Below are 17,698 nucleotides of genomic sequence, written 5' to 3' on the forward strand. Positions count from 1 at the left end.
ACGGTCACAATTGTGACCGTTGGGGGCTCCCAACGACTCTATTGAGAGCCCCTTTGGTCTCCTTTTCTTATAAATAGGGGGAACCCCCCTTGTATGTGGTATTTCTCTTGAGAGCTCCTCTTCAATAATAGTGATATTATTTTTCATGTGTGTAGCCTTTTTATAAGGCCTTTCGTATATCCCTTAGTGGATTTCCTCTCTTATGCTTGTTGCATTTGTCCGTGTGGGACATAGTGAATGCTTTAGCATTCTTGGATTCTTCCGCATATTTCATTACATGGTATCAGAGCCATACGATCTTCTAAGGTAAAATCGTGTATCTCTCTACTTCTTTTTTTCTTTTCTCTCTCACCTCCATTTTGTAGCAATGGAAGTCAAGATCGATCTATCATTCAAGCTCAATGGGAAAAATTACATGATGTGGGCATCCGCAATGGAGAATAATCTCAAAGGGAAGAAGCTTTGGGGTTATGTAATGGGGACCATTCCGGAACCCCAACTTAAGCTCACAAAGATGGAAGAAGATCAAGAGAAAACACTTGAAGGTGATGCTCGTCTCAAGGCTATTGAAGATTATCATCATCAAATGGAAGATTGGGAGAGTAACCATGCAAAAATCCTAGCATGGTTTATGAATAATGTTGAACTTAAGGCATGTGCAAATATTGCAAAATTCCGCCGGGCAAATGAAGCTTGGTTTTTTATGAAGGGTATGTTTACCCAAAAGGATCTTGCAAGAGCTTATTTTTTGCAAGAAAAAGTGAGAACCACAAAACAAGGTGACATGAGCATACAAGACTATTATAGTGCTCTAAATCCTTTGTGGGATGAATTGGCTCTTTTAGAGCCTAAATGGGTGTCTATGGAGGATGTGGTACTAAGACAAAAACAAATGGAACAAGATAGATTGTTTCAATTTTTATTTGGGCTTCGTCCCGAATTTGAACAAGTTAGATCCTCACTTCTCCATAGATCCACGTTTCCTCCCTTAGAAGAGGCTATTGCCGAGATTACTCAAGAAGAGACTAGGCATAATATGGGTAAAAGCATTGATGAAGTTCTTGCCGTATCTAAACCCGGCAATCATGTCAAAACATACAAACCACCTCATTTTGGTAAGCAAGGGAGTGGTGGAAGAAAAATGATTATATGTCATCATTGTTATGAGCCGGGACATATTAAACCTGTTTGCCCAAAGCTAAATGGAGCATTCAAGCCAAAGGTGGCTTCCGTTGAAGAATCATCCACCAAAGAAGATGACGGCAAGAACGGGGATCTCAAAGATACTCTTGGACAAATTTCCTTGGCTCTCCAACAAATTCTAAAGGCTACTTCTTCTACCTCCGGTTCCGCGATTGCCTCATCATCACCTCCCGGTACGTACTCTTGGATTTTAGATTCCGGAGCTTCTTTTCACATGACCCCTCATGAAAATGCATTAACCAATGTGCACACCAATTCAAAAATGTCTTGTGTCTCTACGGCCGATGGAACTTTTCTCAAAATAAATGGTGTTGGAACTCTTGATTCTAAAAATGTTCAAAATTTCCTTGTTCCAAAAGTTAGAATAGTTCCAAAATTAAATCTTAACCTCTTTTCCGTTTCTCAAATAGCCGACCATGGATGTGAAATATCTTTCTCATCCCAAGGGTGCTTTGTGCAGGATCTCCGGTCCGGAAAGCGGATTGGGCAAGGCCATAGGAAGGGAGACCTTTATTTTATGGATAATTTAATGCTTCCAAATACCTCATTTTGTACTTATGTCCAAGACAAAAATATTGAAACTTGGCATAAAAGGCTTGGACATCCAAGTTACTCTAAAATGTATCTTTTTCCTTTTGGACACAAGTTTTGTAAAGAAAAAGATATCAATTGCAAAGATTGCATTTTTGGCAAAATGAAGTCTACTCCTTTTCCTATTAGATCCTTTGTGACAACAAGACCTTTTGAATTGGTGCATTCCGATGTTTGGGGGCCATCTCCGGTTCTATCTAAAGGTGGTTATTCATATTATGTTACTTTTATTGATGATTATACTAGATATGTATGGATTTATTTTCTTAACTTTAAATCGGAAGTTTTTAACTTCTTTAAAGAATTCCATGCAAAAGTTCAAAATCAATTTCAAAGTCAAATATCCATTCTTAGATCCGATTCGGGTGGAGAGTACTTATCAAATGATTTTCAATCATATCTAAAACAACATGGCATTTGTCATCAAAAATCTTGCCCAAGAACTCCTCAACAAAATGGTCTAGCGGAAAGAAAACATAGGCATATTTTGGAAACCACTAGATCCTTACTTATTTCTAAAAATATTCCTAAAAAATTTTGGGCCGAAGCCGTGTTAACCTCCACCTATTTAATCAATAGGATGCCATCTTCAAAATTGAACAATATCTCTCCTTATGAAAAACTTTTTAATATGACACCCGACTACAATCGTCTTCGAATTTTTGGGTGTAAATGCTTTGTTCTTTTACATAAAAGAGATAAATTGTCACCTAAAGCAATAGAATGTGTATTTTTAGGATATGGTGAAAATCAAAAAGGTTATAGATGCTTTGATCATAAAAACAATAAGTTATTTGTCTCCAAAGATGTAACATTTTTAGAAGATGAAAATGGATTTGACATATTGGAAAAATCAAATGAAATTGATTATATGTTTATCAATGATCTTTTAGAAGATTCAAATGATGACTCTTTGAGTCATCCGGAAGTTTTAGAAAATACTCATGATTCTCATGATAATGATGTATCACCAACTAATGGTGACAATCTCCAAGTATACACTCGGCGTGAGGAAGCCCAACCTATTAGTGCTTTAGAAAAATTCTTGCGGCTTAATGAACCCCTAGAAGAGACCTCCCTTAGGCGTTCTTCTAGAGAATCAATTCCACCTAATAGGTTTGTCTCATATGAAACTCTCTCTCACCTAAATATAGAGCTTGTCTAATAGCCTTGCATTCTTACTATGAACCCTCCCATTATAATCAAGCAAAAAGTATACCTCATTGGATTGAAGCAATGAAAGTTGAACTAGATGCTTTAAATAAAGCTAAAACTTGGGAAATAGTTCACCTTCCTCCAAATAAGAAAGCTATAGGATGTCGATGGGTCTACAAAGTCAAAACAAAAAGTGATGGTTCCCTAGAGCGTTATAAAGCTAGATTAGTTGCTAAGGGATACTCACAAGAATATGGCATCGATTATGAGGAGACTTTTGCTCCCGTGGCTCGCATGACAAGCGTTAGAACTTTAATTGCGGTAGCATCATCTAAGAAATGGCCTATATTCCAATTAGATGTTAAAAATGTCTTTCTTAATGGTCAGTTGAATGAAGAAGTATATATGGACCCTCCGTCGGGAATCAGTGTTAACCAAGTATACTGACACTGCTCTTTTTGTTAAACGTGCAGGTAATAGTATCATCATCCTTCTGCTTTATGTTGATGATATGATCATCACTGGCAATGATGAAAGTGGTATTCTTAAAGTTAAAAATATGTTAAAACATAATTTTGATATGTCTGATCTGGGTTTTCTCAGGTACTTTCTTGGTATAGAAGTTGCATACTCTCCTCGAGGGTATATATTGTCACAGATGAAGCTTGCTGCAGACATATGTTCCAAATCTGGGATTTCAGATGATAAAAAGGTGGAGACTCCCGAGGTTATCAATGCTCAACTACGACTGGAGGATGGAGTTCTGCTGGATGATCCTACGCCCTACAGGAAACTCATAGGCTCCCGCACCTATCTGACTATCACCAGGCCGGATATTGCTCATGTTGTGCACTCTGCAAGCCAATTTCAGCATGCTCCTACATTTGTGCATATGAGTGATGTGCTCCGGATCATTCGATATATTAAAAATACTTTGACTAAAGGGCTATTCCTATCCTCAATCTCTTCCTTAGATTTACTAGCTTATACTGATGTTGACTGGGGAGGAAACCCAAATGATCGAATCTCAACTACTGGCTTTTGTGTGTTCCTAGGAGATTCGCTAATTGCTTGGAGGTGCAAGAAACAGCAGAAAGTCTCATTGTCTTCTACTGAAGCAGAATACAGGGCTATGGCAACTACTACAATGGAGCTAGTGTGGCTTCGAAGTCTTCTTCAAGATATGGGAGTCGAAATTACCGGGGCTTCGAAGCTTTGTTGCGACAACAAAAGTGCCATCTACATTGCCAGCAACCACACTTTCCATGAGAGAACTAAACATATTGAAATGGACTGTCATTATGTACGTGATGAATATCTTCGTGGGACAGTTACACTGCCATATGTCACTTCAGAATATCAACTTGCAGATTTCTTCACCAAAGCCCTGTCTGCTCCTCGCTTCTTGTTCCTCCTTGGCAAACTTTCGGTCATTCCCCCGTAAAGTTTGAGGGGGGGTGTTAAAAGATATGTAATAATATACATCTATATATATATATATAAATATAGATGTATAATCACCATAATACCCAATAGGGGTATTATGGTCATTTCACAAGTACCCAATAGGGGTACTTGTTTTATTTCTTTTATTTTGCTGTTTTTTATTTTTGTTTTTTTATTTTTTAAAATGCATTTTGGATACCGAAAAGGGGCCCCACAATGGAGTCGTTGGGGCCCCCAACGGTCACAATTGTGACCGTTGGGGGCTCCCAACGACTCTATTGGGAGCCCCTTTGGTCTCCTTTTCTTATAAATAGGGAGAACCCCCCTTGTATGTGGTATTGTTCTTGAGAGCTCCTCTTCAATAATAGTGATATTATTTTTCATGTGTGTAGCCTTTTTATAAGGCCTTTCGTATATCCCTTAGTGGATTTCCTCTCTTATGCTTGTTGCATTTGTCCGTGTGGGACATAGTGAATGCTTTAGCATTTTTGGATTCTTCCGCATATTTCATTACAGGGGGCTCGGCCCCTCCCCTGCCGAAAACAGAGGGGGGGGGGGGGGGCTCAACCCCTCCCTGCCGATCCAACAAGAGAACGAGAGGGGGGAGGGGCTCGGCCCCTCCCCTGCCTACCCAATAAGAGAGCGAGAGGGGGGCTCGGCCCCTCCCCTGCCGACCCAACAAGAGAGCGAGAGGGGGGCCTCGGCCCCTCCCCTGCCGAAAACAGAGGGAGCAGGGGGGGCTCAGCCCCTCCCCTGCCGACCCAGCAAGAGAGCGAGAAGGGGGGGGGGGGGCTTAGCCCCTCCCCTGCCGACCCAACAAGAGAGCGAGAGGGAGCAGGGGAGCTCGGCCCCTCCATTGCCGACACAAGAAGAGGGTACGTACCTGCGACGAGGGAGAGGAGGAGCCTAGGAGGTGGCGTCGGGAGGAGAGAGCTCGAGTCCCTGTGACTTAGCTTAATGGTCACTTTCCACAAAACCAGAGCACTATGACTCTAATACCATGTAATGAAATATGCAAAAAATATAAATAAAGGCCTCTAAGGGCTTATAAGAACACAAGCACAAATCCACTATAGGACAATCCAAGAGCCAATAATGGCAACACAAAAGATAAAGAATATAACTTTAATTAGCATATGCTTGAGCTCCAAGCATGGAAGAATGAACGGGGCTAACACCCCTATTTATACAAAATACAAGAGGGAGAAGGAGGCCACTTGGGAGCTCCCAAATATAGCTTATGGGAGCTCCCAACAATCATATTTATGACCACTGGGGAGCTCCCACCGACTCTATTGTCAAAAGACCAGCCCATGCTCTAATATCTAAAATACTAAAAAATAAAAACAAATAAAATGGAATAAATACTATCCCTAATGAGTATTCCTTATTACATGTAAAAAGACTAAAATGTCCCTATAGGGATTTACATATTACAAAACTCTCTATAACTGAATATATATATATATATATATATATATATTCAGCAGAAACAATCCTAAAACTGACCATAATTCGGAGTCAAGATATGTTGTCAAAAAATTTAGTTTGAATTATTTGAATTCCTAACAGTTAAAGCATGCAGAATCTTTTAAGGTTCACATATTTCAAAACCATGCATGGCATGCGCTGTGCTTCCTTTCTTTATTTAGAAAAACAGATGCTTTGTTGCTGACTTAAATGCATTTAATGCAACTTCTGTACTTTTTACTATTTCCAACATTTTGGGTGGGACAAGTTGTATTTACTTTTTAAAACTTTTTAAGCTTACCATAAGGCCATAACATGCTTTTACGAATCTGAATGGATTTTTCAATAAAACTGAATCTGAATCCAAATCCGACCTGATTAGTAAATCAGATCCAACAAATTTTTACCAAACCCAACTAAACAGGTTTGGTTCAGTCGGATGTCAGACCCAAACCCACACCATTTACATCCCTAATGAGTGTGCAACTGTGGGCAAGACAACCACTCCATGATAGGGCATACATACTAGCATTGTTAAAGCATCAAATCAAAACAAGCACATGGAAGATAACAAATTAGAGGATAACCTCAGACACTTGTAGTAAATGCTTAAGGTAAGAGACATAGTGGTCATAAATGAAGTCGTGAACCTTTCTAATAAACCAAACAACACAAGTCACATGAGGCTTCCATAAAAAAGAACTATAAATATACAGAGAGATTTATAATGCCTGATTTTACTTCTCAAAAAAAAAGTTTGAAGAGAATTAGAATATGAGAATAAGGGAAATAGCAATATATAATCTGATAGACCTGCTTCAGCATTTGAACCAAGTGATGCTTCTCTTTGTTTAAATCCTGCAACTTTTTTTCCAAGTCACTTTTTCGTTTCTCTCGATCACTAAGCACATTGTCAGCCTTATTTTCCTGCATGACCAGAACTATAATGAAACAAACGGAAATACAAAAACAATGTGCTTAAGCACAAGTACAAGAATAAGTCCTACAAGGGACAATACAAATGCCAAAGGCAATACACAAGCACACAATTGCATACAAAGGTTACAAAGAGCCTAAATGTACACAAGTACAAGTCCCCAAAGGGACAAAACATAAGCCAATCAATGGCACATACATAAGATCACAAGAGGCACTAATAAACACATACAAAGAAACACAAAAACTTAAAAATAATAATATTTTATTGATGTAAAATGTTTAAGAAAAGCATTAGAAACAAATGGGGTTTTTTTACCCTTTTATATAGGCTACATGGATCACCATATAGCCGTTGGGAACAAAAAGGAAAAAACATAAATAAAGACAGGTCTGCCCTTAATGGGCAGTACTTATTACATGTGTAAAAAGACCAAAATACCCCTACATGGGAAAAACCTATTACAATGATAAAACAGTTAAAAATATATATATAATATATACATATACACTCATATATGAATATATATATATATATATGAATCAATACATTATAACACAGAACACCCTTTAATTCTCACAATATTACAATGATAGCTTAACAGTGTGAGATTTTTCCAGTACTCGCTACAAGCAAAGATATCAAAGTATTGTTACATAATGCTAGCATCACAAGAAAAAGTAGCTGATGCTAAAAGTAAAGGATACTGTAATTTTCCTAGTTCTACACCCAAAATATGCTTCGCCACAAACCAAGTTTGACAACTCATTCCAGTACTTATACAAAAACCATCTGGCCTTTTAGTTAGAGTAAGCAGGGGAAACCTAGAGGTATATTGCATGTTAAGTATGTCTTTCTTTTTTCATTTTAGGGAAGTATGGATAGATTAATTTAGTGTCAGGAAAAGAAAAGGACGACAACAAAAAAAGTTGACATCTTTGATGAGCAAAACATGTGACATTAATCAATAAAGATTTGAATAGATGCACCCATCATCTTTTAACCATTACAAGAAGCTTCTTCATTCCAAGGTCTCTGATACTGAAAATGGGTATTGGAGTGGAAATATAAAACCACTGCAGAATTACAGTTCTATATGAGACTTTAATTCTTGGTTGTTCTAACATCATTAATATTTCAAAACAGATTTAATTCACAACAATCTACAGCAACATAGACAGCTAACCAAAGACCAAAGAAAATCCTTCTAAATTGTCCAAGACGCCATTACCAGGTTCTGTACTTTTTACTGCAACCCATAACCCACAACAGGATACACAATGAACCAGGTCCCTTGTAGTTGAACTAATCTAAATCAGTGGACAGGGGTTATTGAGCATCTGGCAACCAACAACCTGCAAGCCACGACCCTGGTGACTATGCAAGTGAAGATTGGCAAAGACACTCAACAGAGAGATCACAAGACGATAACCAAAATCCACACTGCATTCGTGAGCAAATGAATCCAAATTTAGGCTCAACCAAAAAAAGGAGGATCCAACCACTTTATATTTCTTTCCAATAGGATATTTTTACCATTGTTGCAACACAGAGCATCATGGTCTTTGAACAAGTTACTAATATTATCTGCAACAGCCACATTGATGACCTATCTTTGAATATTAGACTTCCAAATGACCATGCAGTTATTACCATTGTTCGAAAATCCGCAGATGCATGGCTTAGCTTCTTGAACTGGATTAATGGTCCAATGCACTGGCCAGGATATATTAACATTTCTCCTAGAAAAATGATATAAATGCATGTGCAAACATATACATATGCACACAGGCATAGACATGTGCACACATGCATGCATGCACAGATTAAACACCATGACATTTTGCTGATACGGAATCACATTTCTGCCATGACGATCATCCGCTCTTAGTTGAGAACTACATCATAATGACTGAAGCTGGTGCTGAGAAGATCGAAAGGAAACAAGATCCGCCGAAGATGTTTACCAAGAACAACTTGGATACTCAAAAGAGTTTCACCAAGGCACTTCACCAAAAACAACAATGTGGACACTCAAAAGAGTTCTACCAAAGCACCAAGAGAACACACACAAGCCACAAGATGGGCTCACACACAAACACCCACTAAAGGGGCAAAAGGGATAAAAATAATATTTTATTGATCAATTCTCGTGCAAGAAACATACATATTGTGGGGGTTTTGCCCCTTATTTATACACAAAGTTGGGGCTCCAAAAGGAAGAGTCGTTGGGGGTTCAATGGCTCCAAATAGAGTTGTTGGACTCCCAAGACTCTATGGGTTGACTAGTCAACCTTTGTTGAATAGTCTCATTCCAACTAAAAAACAAAAAAAACCTAATTAAACTAATATAGTTACTATCCTAGTTATATACATATATATATATTTACATTTTTAAAACTCTCCCTTAAACTTACGGTTGGATAACCGAAAATTTTCTTAAGAGAAAGTGAAATCTATGAGCAGTTAGAGGTTTGGTAAAGAAGTTTGGCAATTGATATTATGAAGTAACATAGGGAAGATCAATGGTACCATGTAAGTACTCTTCTTGTACATAATGACAGTCAATCTCAATGTGTTTGGTTCGTTCATAAAAAGTCTGGTTGTTGACGATGTAGATGGAACTTTTGTTGTCACAGCATAGTCGTAATGCTCCTTAAATCTTAACGCCCATGTCAGCCAGCAATCTTCTCAGCCATACAACTTCCATAGTGGTAGTAGCCATGGTTGTAACGTCCCAAAATTTCAACTTGTAAATTTTGAAAACATTTAGAGAAAACCTTTCAAATTTCAGGGTTTGGTTTTAAAGACGTCAGTGAAAGCAATTTCTTTTTAGAAATGAAAACAAGTTGATAATTCTAGACACGTTATTTTACAAACCAACCTTATCCACCAAAAATAGTCATGACGCCATCAGAAAGAGGGTGATCTCAAGCCATATTGCATTGTGTCATAGGTTGTCTGTAAAGTCCTACTTGCCACTTGCCCATGAAATGGGTCTGTTTCATAATAAACTGGTAGGTGCACAAATAGACAATGTAGAATAAATAAAGTAGAACATCACAAGATAAGCAGTTTATTTCATTGAAAGCAGTAGTAACATTTGTAATTACGAGAAATTAAATTTTATCAACATATACAAAGAACATCTAAACTGAAAGAAAAAGACAACACAAAATGTAAGCAACATTATGTGCAATTAACTAGCACGGTTAGTTAATTAATACAAGTAAAGAACTACATAAGTAGTTTAACTAACAAGTGTAATGCCACAACAGGCATGAACAATTCAACTAGCAATGAGAACGGGTTAATTTATGTTTCGATATTAGTTGGCTTTTCATGTACGCACAAGGCACGAATCGTAAAAACAACTGAAACTAGTTCGGAGGTCTATTATGTCATGTATTTGCAATACCCCGAATAGCTAGTTGAGTCCGCTCCTAAGGAAACGGTTGGTGACTGAGAGAGAATTCTCTAAAAGCCATTTGTTTTAATGAATGCATCCAAATTCTGCAGAAATGCCTGAAAGCTATTTTTTGTAGCCCATTTTCCCTAACTCCGATGACAGAGGAAGCCAAGTCTTTTGCCCGTAACTGTCATTAATGGCATGTCCATCAGAGTTTTTGTACCTTCTCAGCCTCTCTTTTGACGAGAGTCAACGGTTCGAATGGGTACGTCAGGTATTAGTTAACTGAAGACCTATTCTGCAGGCTCTGGTCTTTCAACCAACTCAAGTATCTTGTTGTGAAGGTGAATCATCACTATTTATGTGATCTCAACATTGTGTTATTTGCACGCATCGAGGTTGCCACAACCTCATCATCCCAAGCATCGTAACATCAGTCTAATGTACTTATCTAAAAGTATGGTCATACCTTTTTTAAAGTACGACTACGATGAAAGGGAAAACATTCAATATGTTGCAATTCATTTGGTTCAATCTTGATATGCATAGCTCTTTGAGCATTTGGCCTGTGGAGGCGAACGTCATTATCTTTATTTATTTCAACAGAGTGCTTATTGCACAGTTCGAGGCAAGGTTTTGAAACCCGTGACTCGGGACTCGACTCGTCCTTTATTGACTCGTGACTCGGCGGGTCAACTCGGTGACTCGAACCGGGTTTTGTTAACTTTTGATTCTAAAAGAAAAATAATATATAAATTGTCATTTAAACATATAAAGGTTTGCAAAATGACTTAATATGGCATGCAAAAAGGAGATATGGACAAATATGTGCCCTGATATAATGATATTCATTTTATAACCTCTACAATAAGGCACATCATGGAATATCAATAGAGTGGATAATCATTAAGTCCATTTCTTAGCCACATTCTGAAAATGTACTTTGAATAGCAAAGGAATAGGCAAGGAGGCAATTCTAGTTTTCTATTTATTTTCCATTACTGTAATCAACACGGCACTACATTTTTCCCACTTGCTAACGTTCCAAGAGACAGCATCACTACTGTCCAAATGTCTGTAAGAATATAAAAACAATTGCAAAGAGCTATAGAGGTTTGCTTGAATTTGATATCTATACAAGCACTTTGACTAATTCATGACTTGAATTAGAGGATGTGGTCACCATGAGTTCAGTCTGCTACTACCTACGGTTCCTAAAATGGCCAATCATATATGCTAGCTTGTTTTAAAAGTTTCAATTCCCTCTCTAACAAATCCATAAATGTAAAATAGGGATATATGTGCATATTGAAAGTTTACAGAATGCCCAATATCAACATAAATAAGCAATTTTCTCATGTATGAAAACTATGCAGGAAATATATTAATGGCACAACTATAAAAAGATTACTAATATTTGAATATGTACCATGCTTGTTCACATAACAAATGGATGTTGAAACCTAAATGTGACTTCCTATAGGCACATTTGACCCTCCATCCAACAGCATGGTGATTTTATTCTATGGATTTAAATGATTTTTTATCTTTAAATGATTTTTATTTTCTTTTTTATACAAAATCTGGTGGTAACCCTTGTTAAAATATATGTACTTATATATTTCGAAACTGTAATTTGAAACTCAAAAATCAAATTTCAAACATCCCAGATCTCGCCCGAGTCAGGCCGAGTCAAGCCCAAGTCTTGGCAAACCGAGTTTGCCTTGCCTGGTTGACTCACTGGAGGGCCAAGCCGAGCCGAGTCAAGCGAGTTTTAAAACCTTGGTTTGAGGTGCTCATCGACCTCTCATACTACCCATCGTAGTGCACATACCGTACCTGTCAAAAGGTCAGGCTATGATAGTAGGTCATGGGTTTCTCGAAGGATAACCCCACATAGTGTTTCGTATGACTTAAAAGCAGTAATATACTTGGCATGCTTAATCACTACGAAACAGGAAATCTCAAACAAGTCTTGGGATCACCATGGATTCAATCATTCCTTTCGAGTAACCGACTTGGGGTACAATTAGTTGCATCTAGCAACGCACAGATAGAACACAAACTAGAACTAATACTAGCAAATCTAAGCATATGCAGTACGACGACAACAAGAAGCAAGCAAAGAAAATTAACGACAAGAACTAACTACAAAAATAAATAAGCATGCAAAATATGTCAGCTACAGGAAGCATATAATTTCAGGGATATAAGGACAAGCAAGGAACAGTAAATCACGAGTCATAAGTATCATTTGTCATTATCTCAATTTTCTAAATCTTTATTTAATTCATCCAAAGTCCTCGTGCGACTTTCTCCTACCTCGAGAGGTTGCGACGTTGCGTGCGCCTACGAGTATAGGTGATGCGGGGTTCAAGCCGCGGAGCACGGGCAAGATCTGTCGTGCAAACTGCAAACAATTAAAAGTACTTATTAAAATACAGGAAATGTTGACCGAGTTGGGGCCAGCCCCATGCAAAGGAAATAGCAACACCATGAGTGGGTCCTACCCAACTAACCCAAAGGTTGAGATTAAGCTTACCCCAACCCGAAATATGACGTAACATAGGGTTTTGAACTTGCAACGTCCCGACATATGGTGATGTGTACTAACTGCCCTGCCAAACAAGGGGAATCAGGCAGAGGCATTGCCCCTGCCTACTGGCCGAAAAAGAGAGGCGGCATGGGCATCCCTGCCTGCCCAGAATAGAGAGGTAGAAGGGGCATCACCCCTACCTGCCGAAAATAGAAGGGTGGCAAGGGCATCGCCCCTGTCTGCCAGGATCCCAGAGGCGGCAGAGGGTGAGCCCCTGCCTGCCGAAAATCCACGAGACGGCAGGGGGGTAGCCCCTGTCAGCCGGCAACAGAAGGGGGGAGGGGGGGGGACAAAGAAAAAGGGAGGGCACGGTAGGGGTCGTCGGCCCTTCGACAAATAGAGGGAGCAGGGGAAGGCATGGCAGGGGGTCGTCGGCCTTCCGACGAACACAAAAAGGGAGGGGGGAGGGCGCAGTAGGGGGCCACCTACCGACCACCCGGCGAACGCAAAAGAAAGGGAGAGACCGCGACAGGGGGTCGCCGGCCTCCTAACGGCTCTCCGACAGCCAAAGAGGAAGAGAAGGAGGCCACGGCAGGGGGGCACCAGCCTCCAGTCGGCCTCCCAATAGACTGAGAGAGAGGGGAAAGCGCGGCAGGGGGGCGTTGGCCTCCTGTCGACCTCCCGGCAAGCGCAAAGAAAGAGAAGAAGAAGTAGAAGAAGAAGAACAAAGGAGAAGAGAGGGAGGGCGTACCTTCGAGGTCGTCGGCGATGATCGAAACAAGAGGGAGGAGGCATCGGGGTTCGGTCGCACGCCGGGAGCCCCTTTGCTAGATATGTCATGACATTCACAATCATGAGTTGCAAAGGTCTCCAAAATGTGTGAACTCTTTTTACTAAAATCGCATAAGGGGCACATGTAGAACAACGTTCATAAATGTGTGAGGACATTTGCGTGCGAAGGTCCGAGCACTCACAAATGTGGGGGTATTTAGTTAAAAAATGTGCACATATTTTGGGGACCTTTGCAACTCTTAGTCGTGAATGTTCCCAAAATGTGCGAGCCTTCTTTTAACAAAATTGCATAACATGAAGGAGGACATTCGCAAATGTGCGAGGAAAATTCACATATTTAAGAAAAAATTCATATATTTGAGAGAAAATTTATATATTTAGATATTCCTTTTAACAAAATTGCATAAAGGGCATGGGAAGGACATTGGCAAATGTGTGAGGAAAATTCACATATTTAAGAAAAAATTCACATATTTGAGAGAAAATTCATATATTTAGATATTTGAGAGTAAGTTTGCATATATGGAGGAAGTTGGCTTGTCAAATAGGTAAAAAGGTTATTTTAAAGCTGAAAAATTATGAATTTGGAAATTAGGCAGATTTGAAAATTTTAAGACGTTTCAGGAAACACATCATTTTTGTTGTACAGTATAATCATTTTTCAAAAAAAAAATCTTATCTCAAGTGCTTTTTATTTATTATTGTTTTTTTTATCAAGAGGAAACCCTAGTCGAAGTGGTTATCCATGATAATCTAATATGACTTTGTCAAAAAAGGGTTGAAATGGACAATTGCCTCAAAGATGTTCATGTACACATTTTTATTTCTATATAAAAAATGGAGGTATCATAAAGCAACCTCAGCAAGGGGAGGATCTGTATCTAGTTCCCACTTTTATCATACCCAAAAAAGGTTAAGACATTACCTGTTTCTTTTTAGCTAATTAATTATTATGGATAACTTCAACTGTATTGCTATTTTTAAATTAGAACATCTATTTGTTCTTATTCCCATCATTCCCAGAAAACATAGTTCTTTTCTTTTGACGAGGAGAGGAGAAGGGGGAGAGCACAGGGAGGGAAGAGCGTAGGGGTGAGGGCTTCCCCCTCACCCTTGTGTGCTATTGAAGGCATGCGAGGGCACCGATTCAGGAAACCCCAAAGGGGATTCCCTTTTTACCATAGGGGGGAGGTGCGGAGGCCCGCAGCTGAGCGGGGGTAGGGGAGGAGGATTTTAACGAAACCCTCGTCCCAGGTTTTATTAACCCTAGCAGGTCCGGGTCGGATCCGAATCCAACTCGGATCCTTTTTTTTTTAATTGCATGGGTGTTACATCCTACCCTTCTTAAAAGAATTTCGTCCGCTAAATTTCATTTAAAGATTATCCGCAAAGATCATGTTCTTAGTTAAATGATCAATACAACTCAATAATAAGTTTCTGAGAAGAGTTCTAGGTTAATAATTCGATTAAACAAGTTCATGCATGATTTTATTGATAACTTTTACTTAACAAAAATCGCACTGAATCACAAAAGTCTTAACCTACAACTATCAAAGTTTCTAATCACTATCCTCTATTTATTCGGTCATGGTGACATAGACATGGCCAGACCCTTCTTTTGTGGTTGTTGTTGCTGTCGACCTTCAACTGCGATTCATCTCTGCCAATTTGCTGCCTTCTTGCAACAATTTTGGGCATAATGCTCCATCTTACCGCAATATAGACAACCCCCAGTGTCTCAAGGGTACGGTTGTCCAGGATTAACATAATTGCATTTCGGGCATATTTGATTTGACGGTTGTTGCGTCTTGATTCCTTTATCATCATTTAATAGGGTGGTTGTTGTAACTGCTGCGGAAAAAGTTGAGGGCATACTGGTCAGGACCCGGTGTCTGAGCCCCTCTTTCAATCCACGAATAAACTTCCCCGCCCGCTCGCGGTCATCCCCAAACAGATTGGAACAATAGCACTCCAACCGCTGGAATTTGGCGATATACTAGCCCAAACTCAAGCTGCCCTGACACAGCTCCAAGAATTCTACATTTTTTTCCCTCGCATGAGGAGGAAAGTAGTTCCCTAGAAAAGCCCTCTTGAAGGCCTCCCAAGGAATCACCTTAGCACCCAGGAATTGCACGTCCTAAGTCGTGTCCCACCACTCACGTGCATCGTCCTTCAGTCGGAAGGACCCGAATATGGTTTTCTTATCGTCGGAGACAAATAGAACTTGGAACACTCGCTCTACCTCCTTGACCCAACTTTCAGCCATGTCTAGGTCAAGCTTACCCATGAAGGTTGGATGATCGAGCTTCAGAAGCTTTTCGCAAGTCACGATTGGGGTCATCTTTATAAGGGGAGACAAGTCCTGCTGTGGGTGAACCTGACTCTGAATCGCCTCTGCCAAAGTACTAAGAAAATTCATAACGAATCTTTGTTCCTTAGACCATTCGCCAAACGAATCGTCATTTATGCTCTGTGTCATCATTTATTCGCACCAAATGATGCGTAAGTCAAGATTTATAATGATCGTGGAAATAAAACAACATTTATATATCTTATGAAGCATTTACCAAAAACTCAAGTATTAGTGGACATGAGTCGGGGTGGCCTGCTAGCCCAAAAGTTTGACCAGCCTCTTTATAGGACAAGACCCCTACCCCCGACTGAGGGGCTACGCGTCCCACTCATGCCCCCCACCGTGACTACCATTTCGACCAGCAGACAACAAAACAAGAATATTAATTTTTGTTTAAGCATGCAAATCAAACACAAAAGACTTACAACGCGATGAGATGCTCGACGGTCAAGATTCACTTCTTTCTAAACACCAAGTTGTAACGCCCCAAAATTTCAACTTGTAAATTTTGAGAACATTTAGAGAAAACCTTTCAAATTTCAGGGTTTGGTTTTAAAAGCAATTTCTTTTTAGAAAGTAAAACAAGTTGACAATTCTGGACACTTTAACTTACAAAACAACCTGATCCCAGCTTAGAAAAAATCCTAATGTAACATTTACATACTCTTATTCATTCAACATACCAAGCACGCAACGGCACCTGTATTTACAATAACAAACATGGCTAATCAAATTCTCATCTACTCGCATCAATCTCGATTAGAGTGGGACTCGCAGGGCAGAATCAGACCCAAGGAAAAAATGAAATCAAACGGGGAAGATGCATCGGTTACACAGATGATCTAAAAAGAAAGAGATAAGAGCAATTCGACTGGAAAATCGAGGCAATAGCAATAAATACCTCAATGGCCATATCCTCCTTTTCTCGTTCCGCCGTAACACGATCATCCTTATAGCCATCAGCGACAGCCCGCTCATCTTTAGACTCATCAACAGACGGCCTACCTCCTCCTTCCAGCCCACTGGAATCGCCGCCGCTGCTGCCCACGATGACAGACTTGGGATCAACCAGAGCAGCAGCAGCAGAGGAAGCTTCTTCAGCTTTATCGACCGCTCCGTCGTCGCCTCCTCCGCCGCCTTCTGCAGACTCTGCTTCTGGTGGTGCATGCGGTTGTGGGTTCGGCTCAGAAGGGGGCACGGAGGGATATTGTTGTTGTTGTTGTTGGTTAGGGCAGGGATGGGCCTCAAGGGCATTGAGGGCATCGGAGGAGGAGAGGAGGAGGGCACTGAGGGCTCGGTCTCGCCTGGAGAGGAGGGCTCGGAATTGGCGGAGGGAGAGGCGGGGCTTGGGCATCGCCCACCTCCTGGGTGAGTCGGAGACCTTGTGCAGGTTCCCCCTGTACAACGAGATGGCCACCATCTCTGCCCGCCCTCTTGGTGGGCTTCGTTACTTGAGAAAAAAAGGAAAATCAAAAGCAGGAGAGCGGAAAACGACTCACCTACTTTTGTTCACTTCCTTCGTTTTCTCCACGGGAGCTTCTGCCCTGCCCTGCATGCTGGCGATATTTCTATATATAAAAATTTAAAAACGATACTTTTCAAAACCGATATATTTCCCGAAAAAAAAAACTGTTTTCTTTTGTGGGGAATGCACTCATGAAAATAATGAATAGTCAAACAAGAACCGTCGGATTGAGACTGAGATCCAACCACCGTATGAAAATCGTTGGTGACGACGCACGTCTCGCCACAGATTTTGCAGAAGAACGTTTGCTCCGGAAAATGCGTGCGTTCCTCCTCTGGACC

General features: G+C 40.1%; 1 protein-coding gene across 1 annotated transcript in view; it reads right to left on the bottom strand.

Moving 5' to 3' along the window:
• The window catches only part of LOC149815808 (tRNA (Ile)-lysidine synthase), an 81,210-nt gene extending 63,810 nt beyond the window's left edge, over positions 1-17,400 (bottom strand). The window contains exons 1-2 of the mRNA XM_089989981.1: positions 16,794-17,400; positions 6,679-6,792 (exon numbers count right to left, since the gene is read on the bottom strand). Coding sequence (XP_089846107.1) covers positions 6,679-6,792; positions 16,794-17,312 — 633 coding nt within the window. The 5' untranslated portion in view covers positions 17,313-17,400. The remainder of the gene's footprint in view (positions 1-6,678; positions 6,793-16,793) is intronic.
• Between the last annotated feature and the right edge of the window lie 298 nt (positions 17,401-17,698).

The sequence above is a fragment of the Nuphar pumila genome, chromosome 15 (assembly GCF_984573655.1).
Source record: "Nuphar pumila chromosome 15, dmNupPumi1.hap1.1, whole genome shotgun sequence".
Classification (NCBI taxonomy): Eukaryota; Viridiplantae; Streptophyta; class Magnoliopsida; order Nymphaeales; family Nymphaeaceae; genus Nuphar; species Nuphar pumila.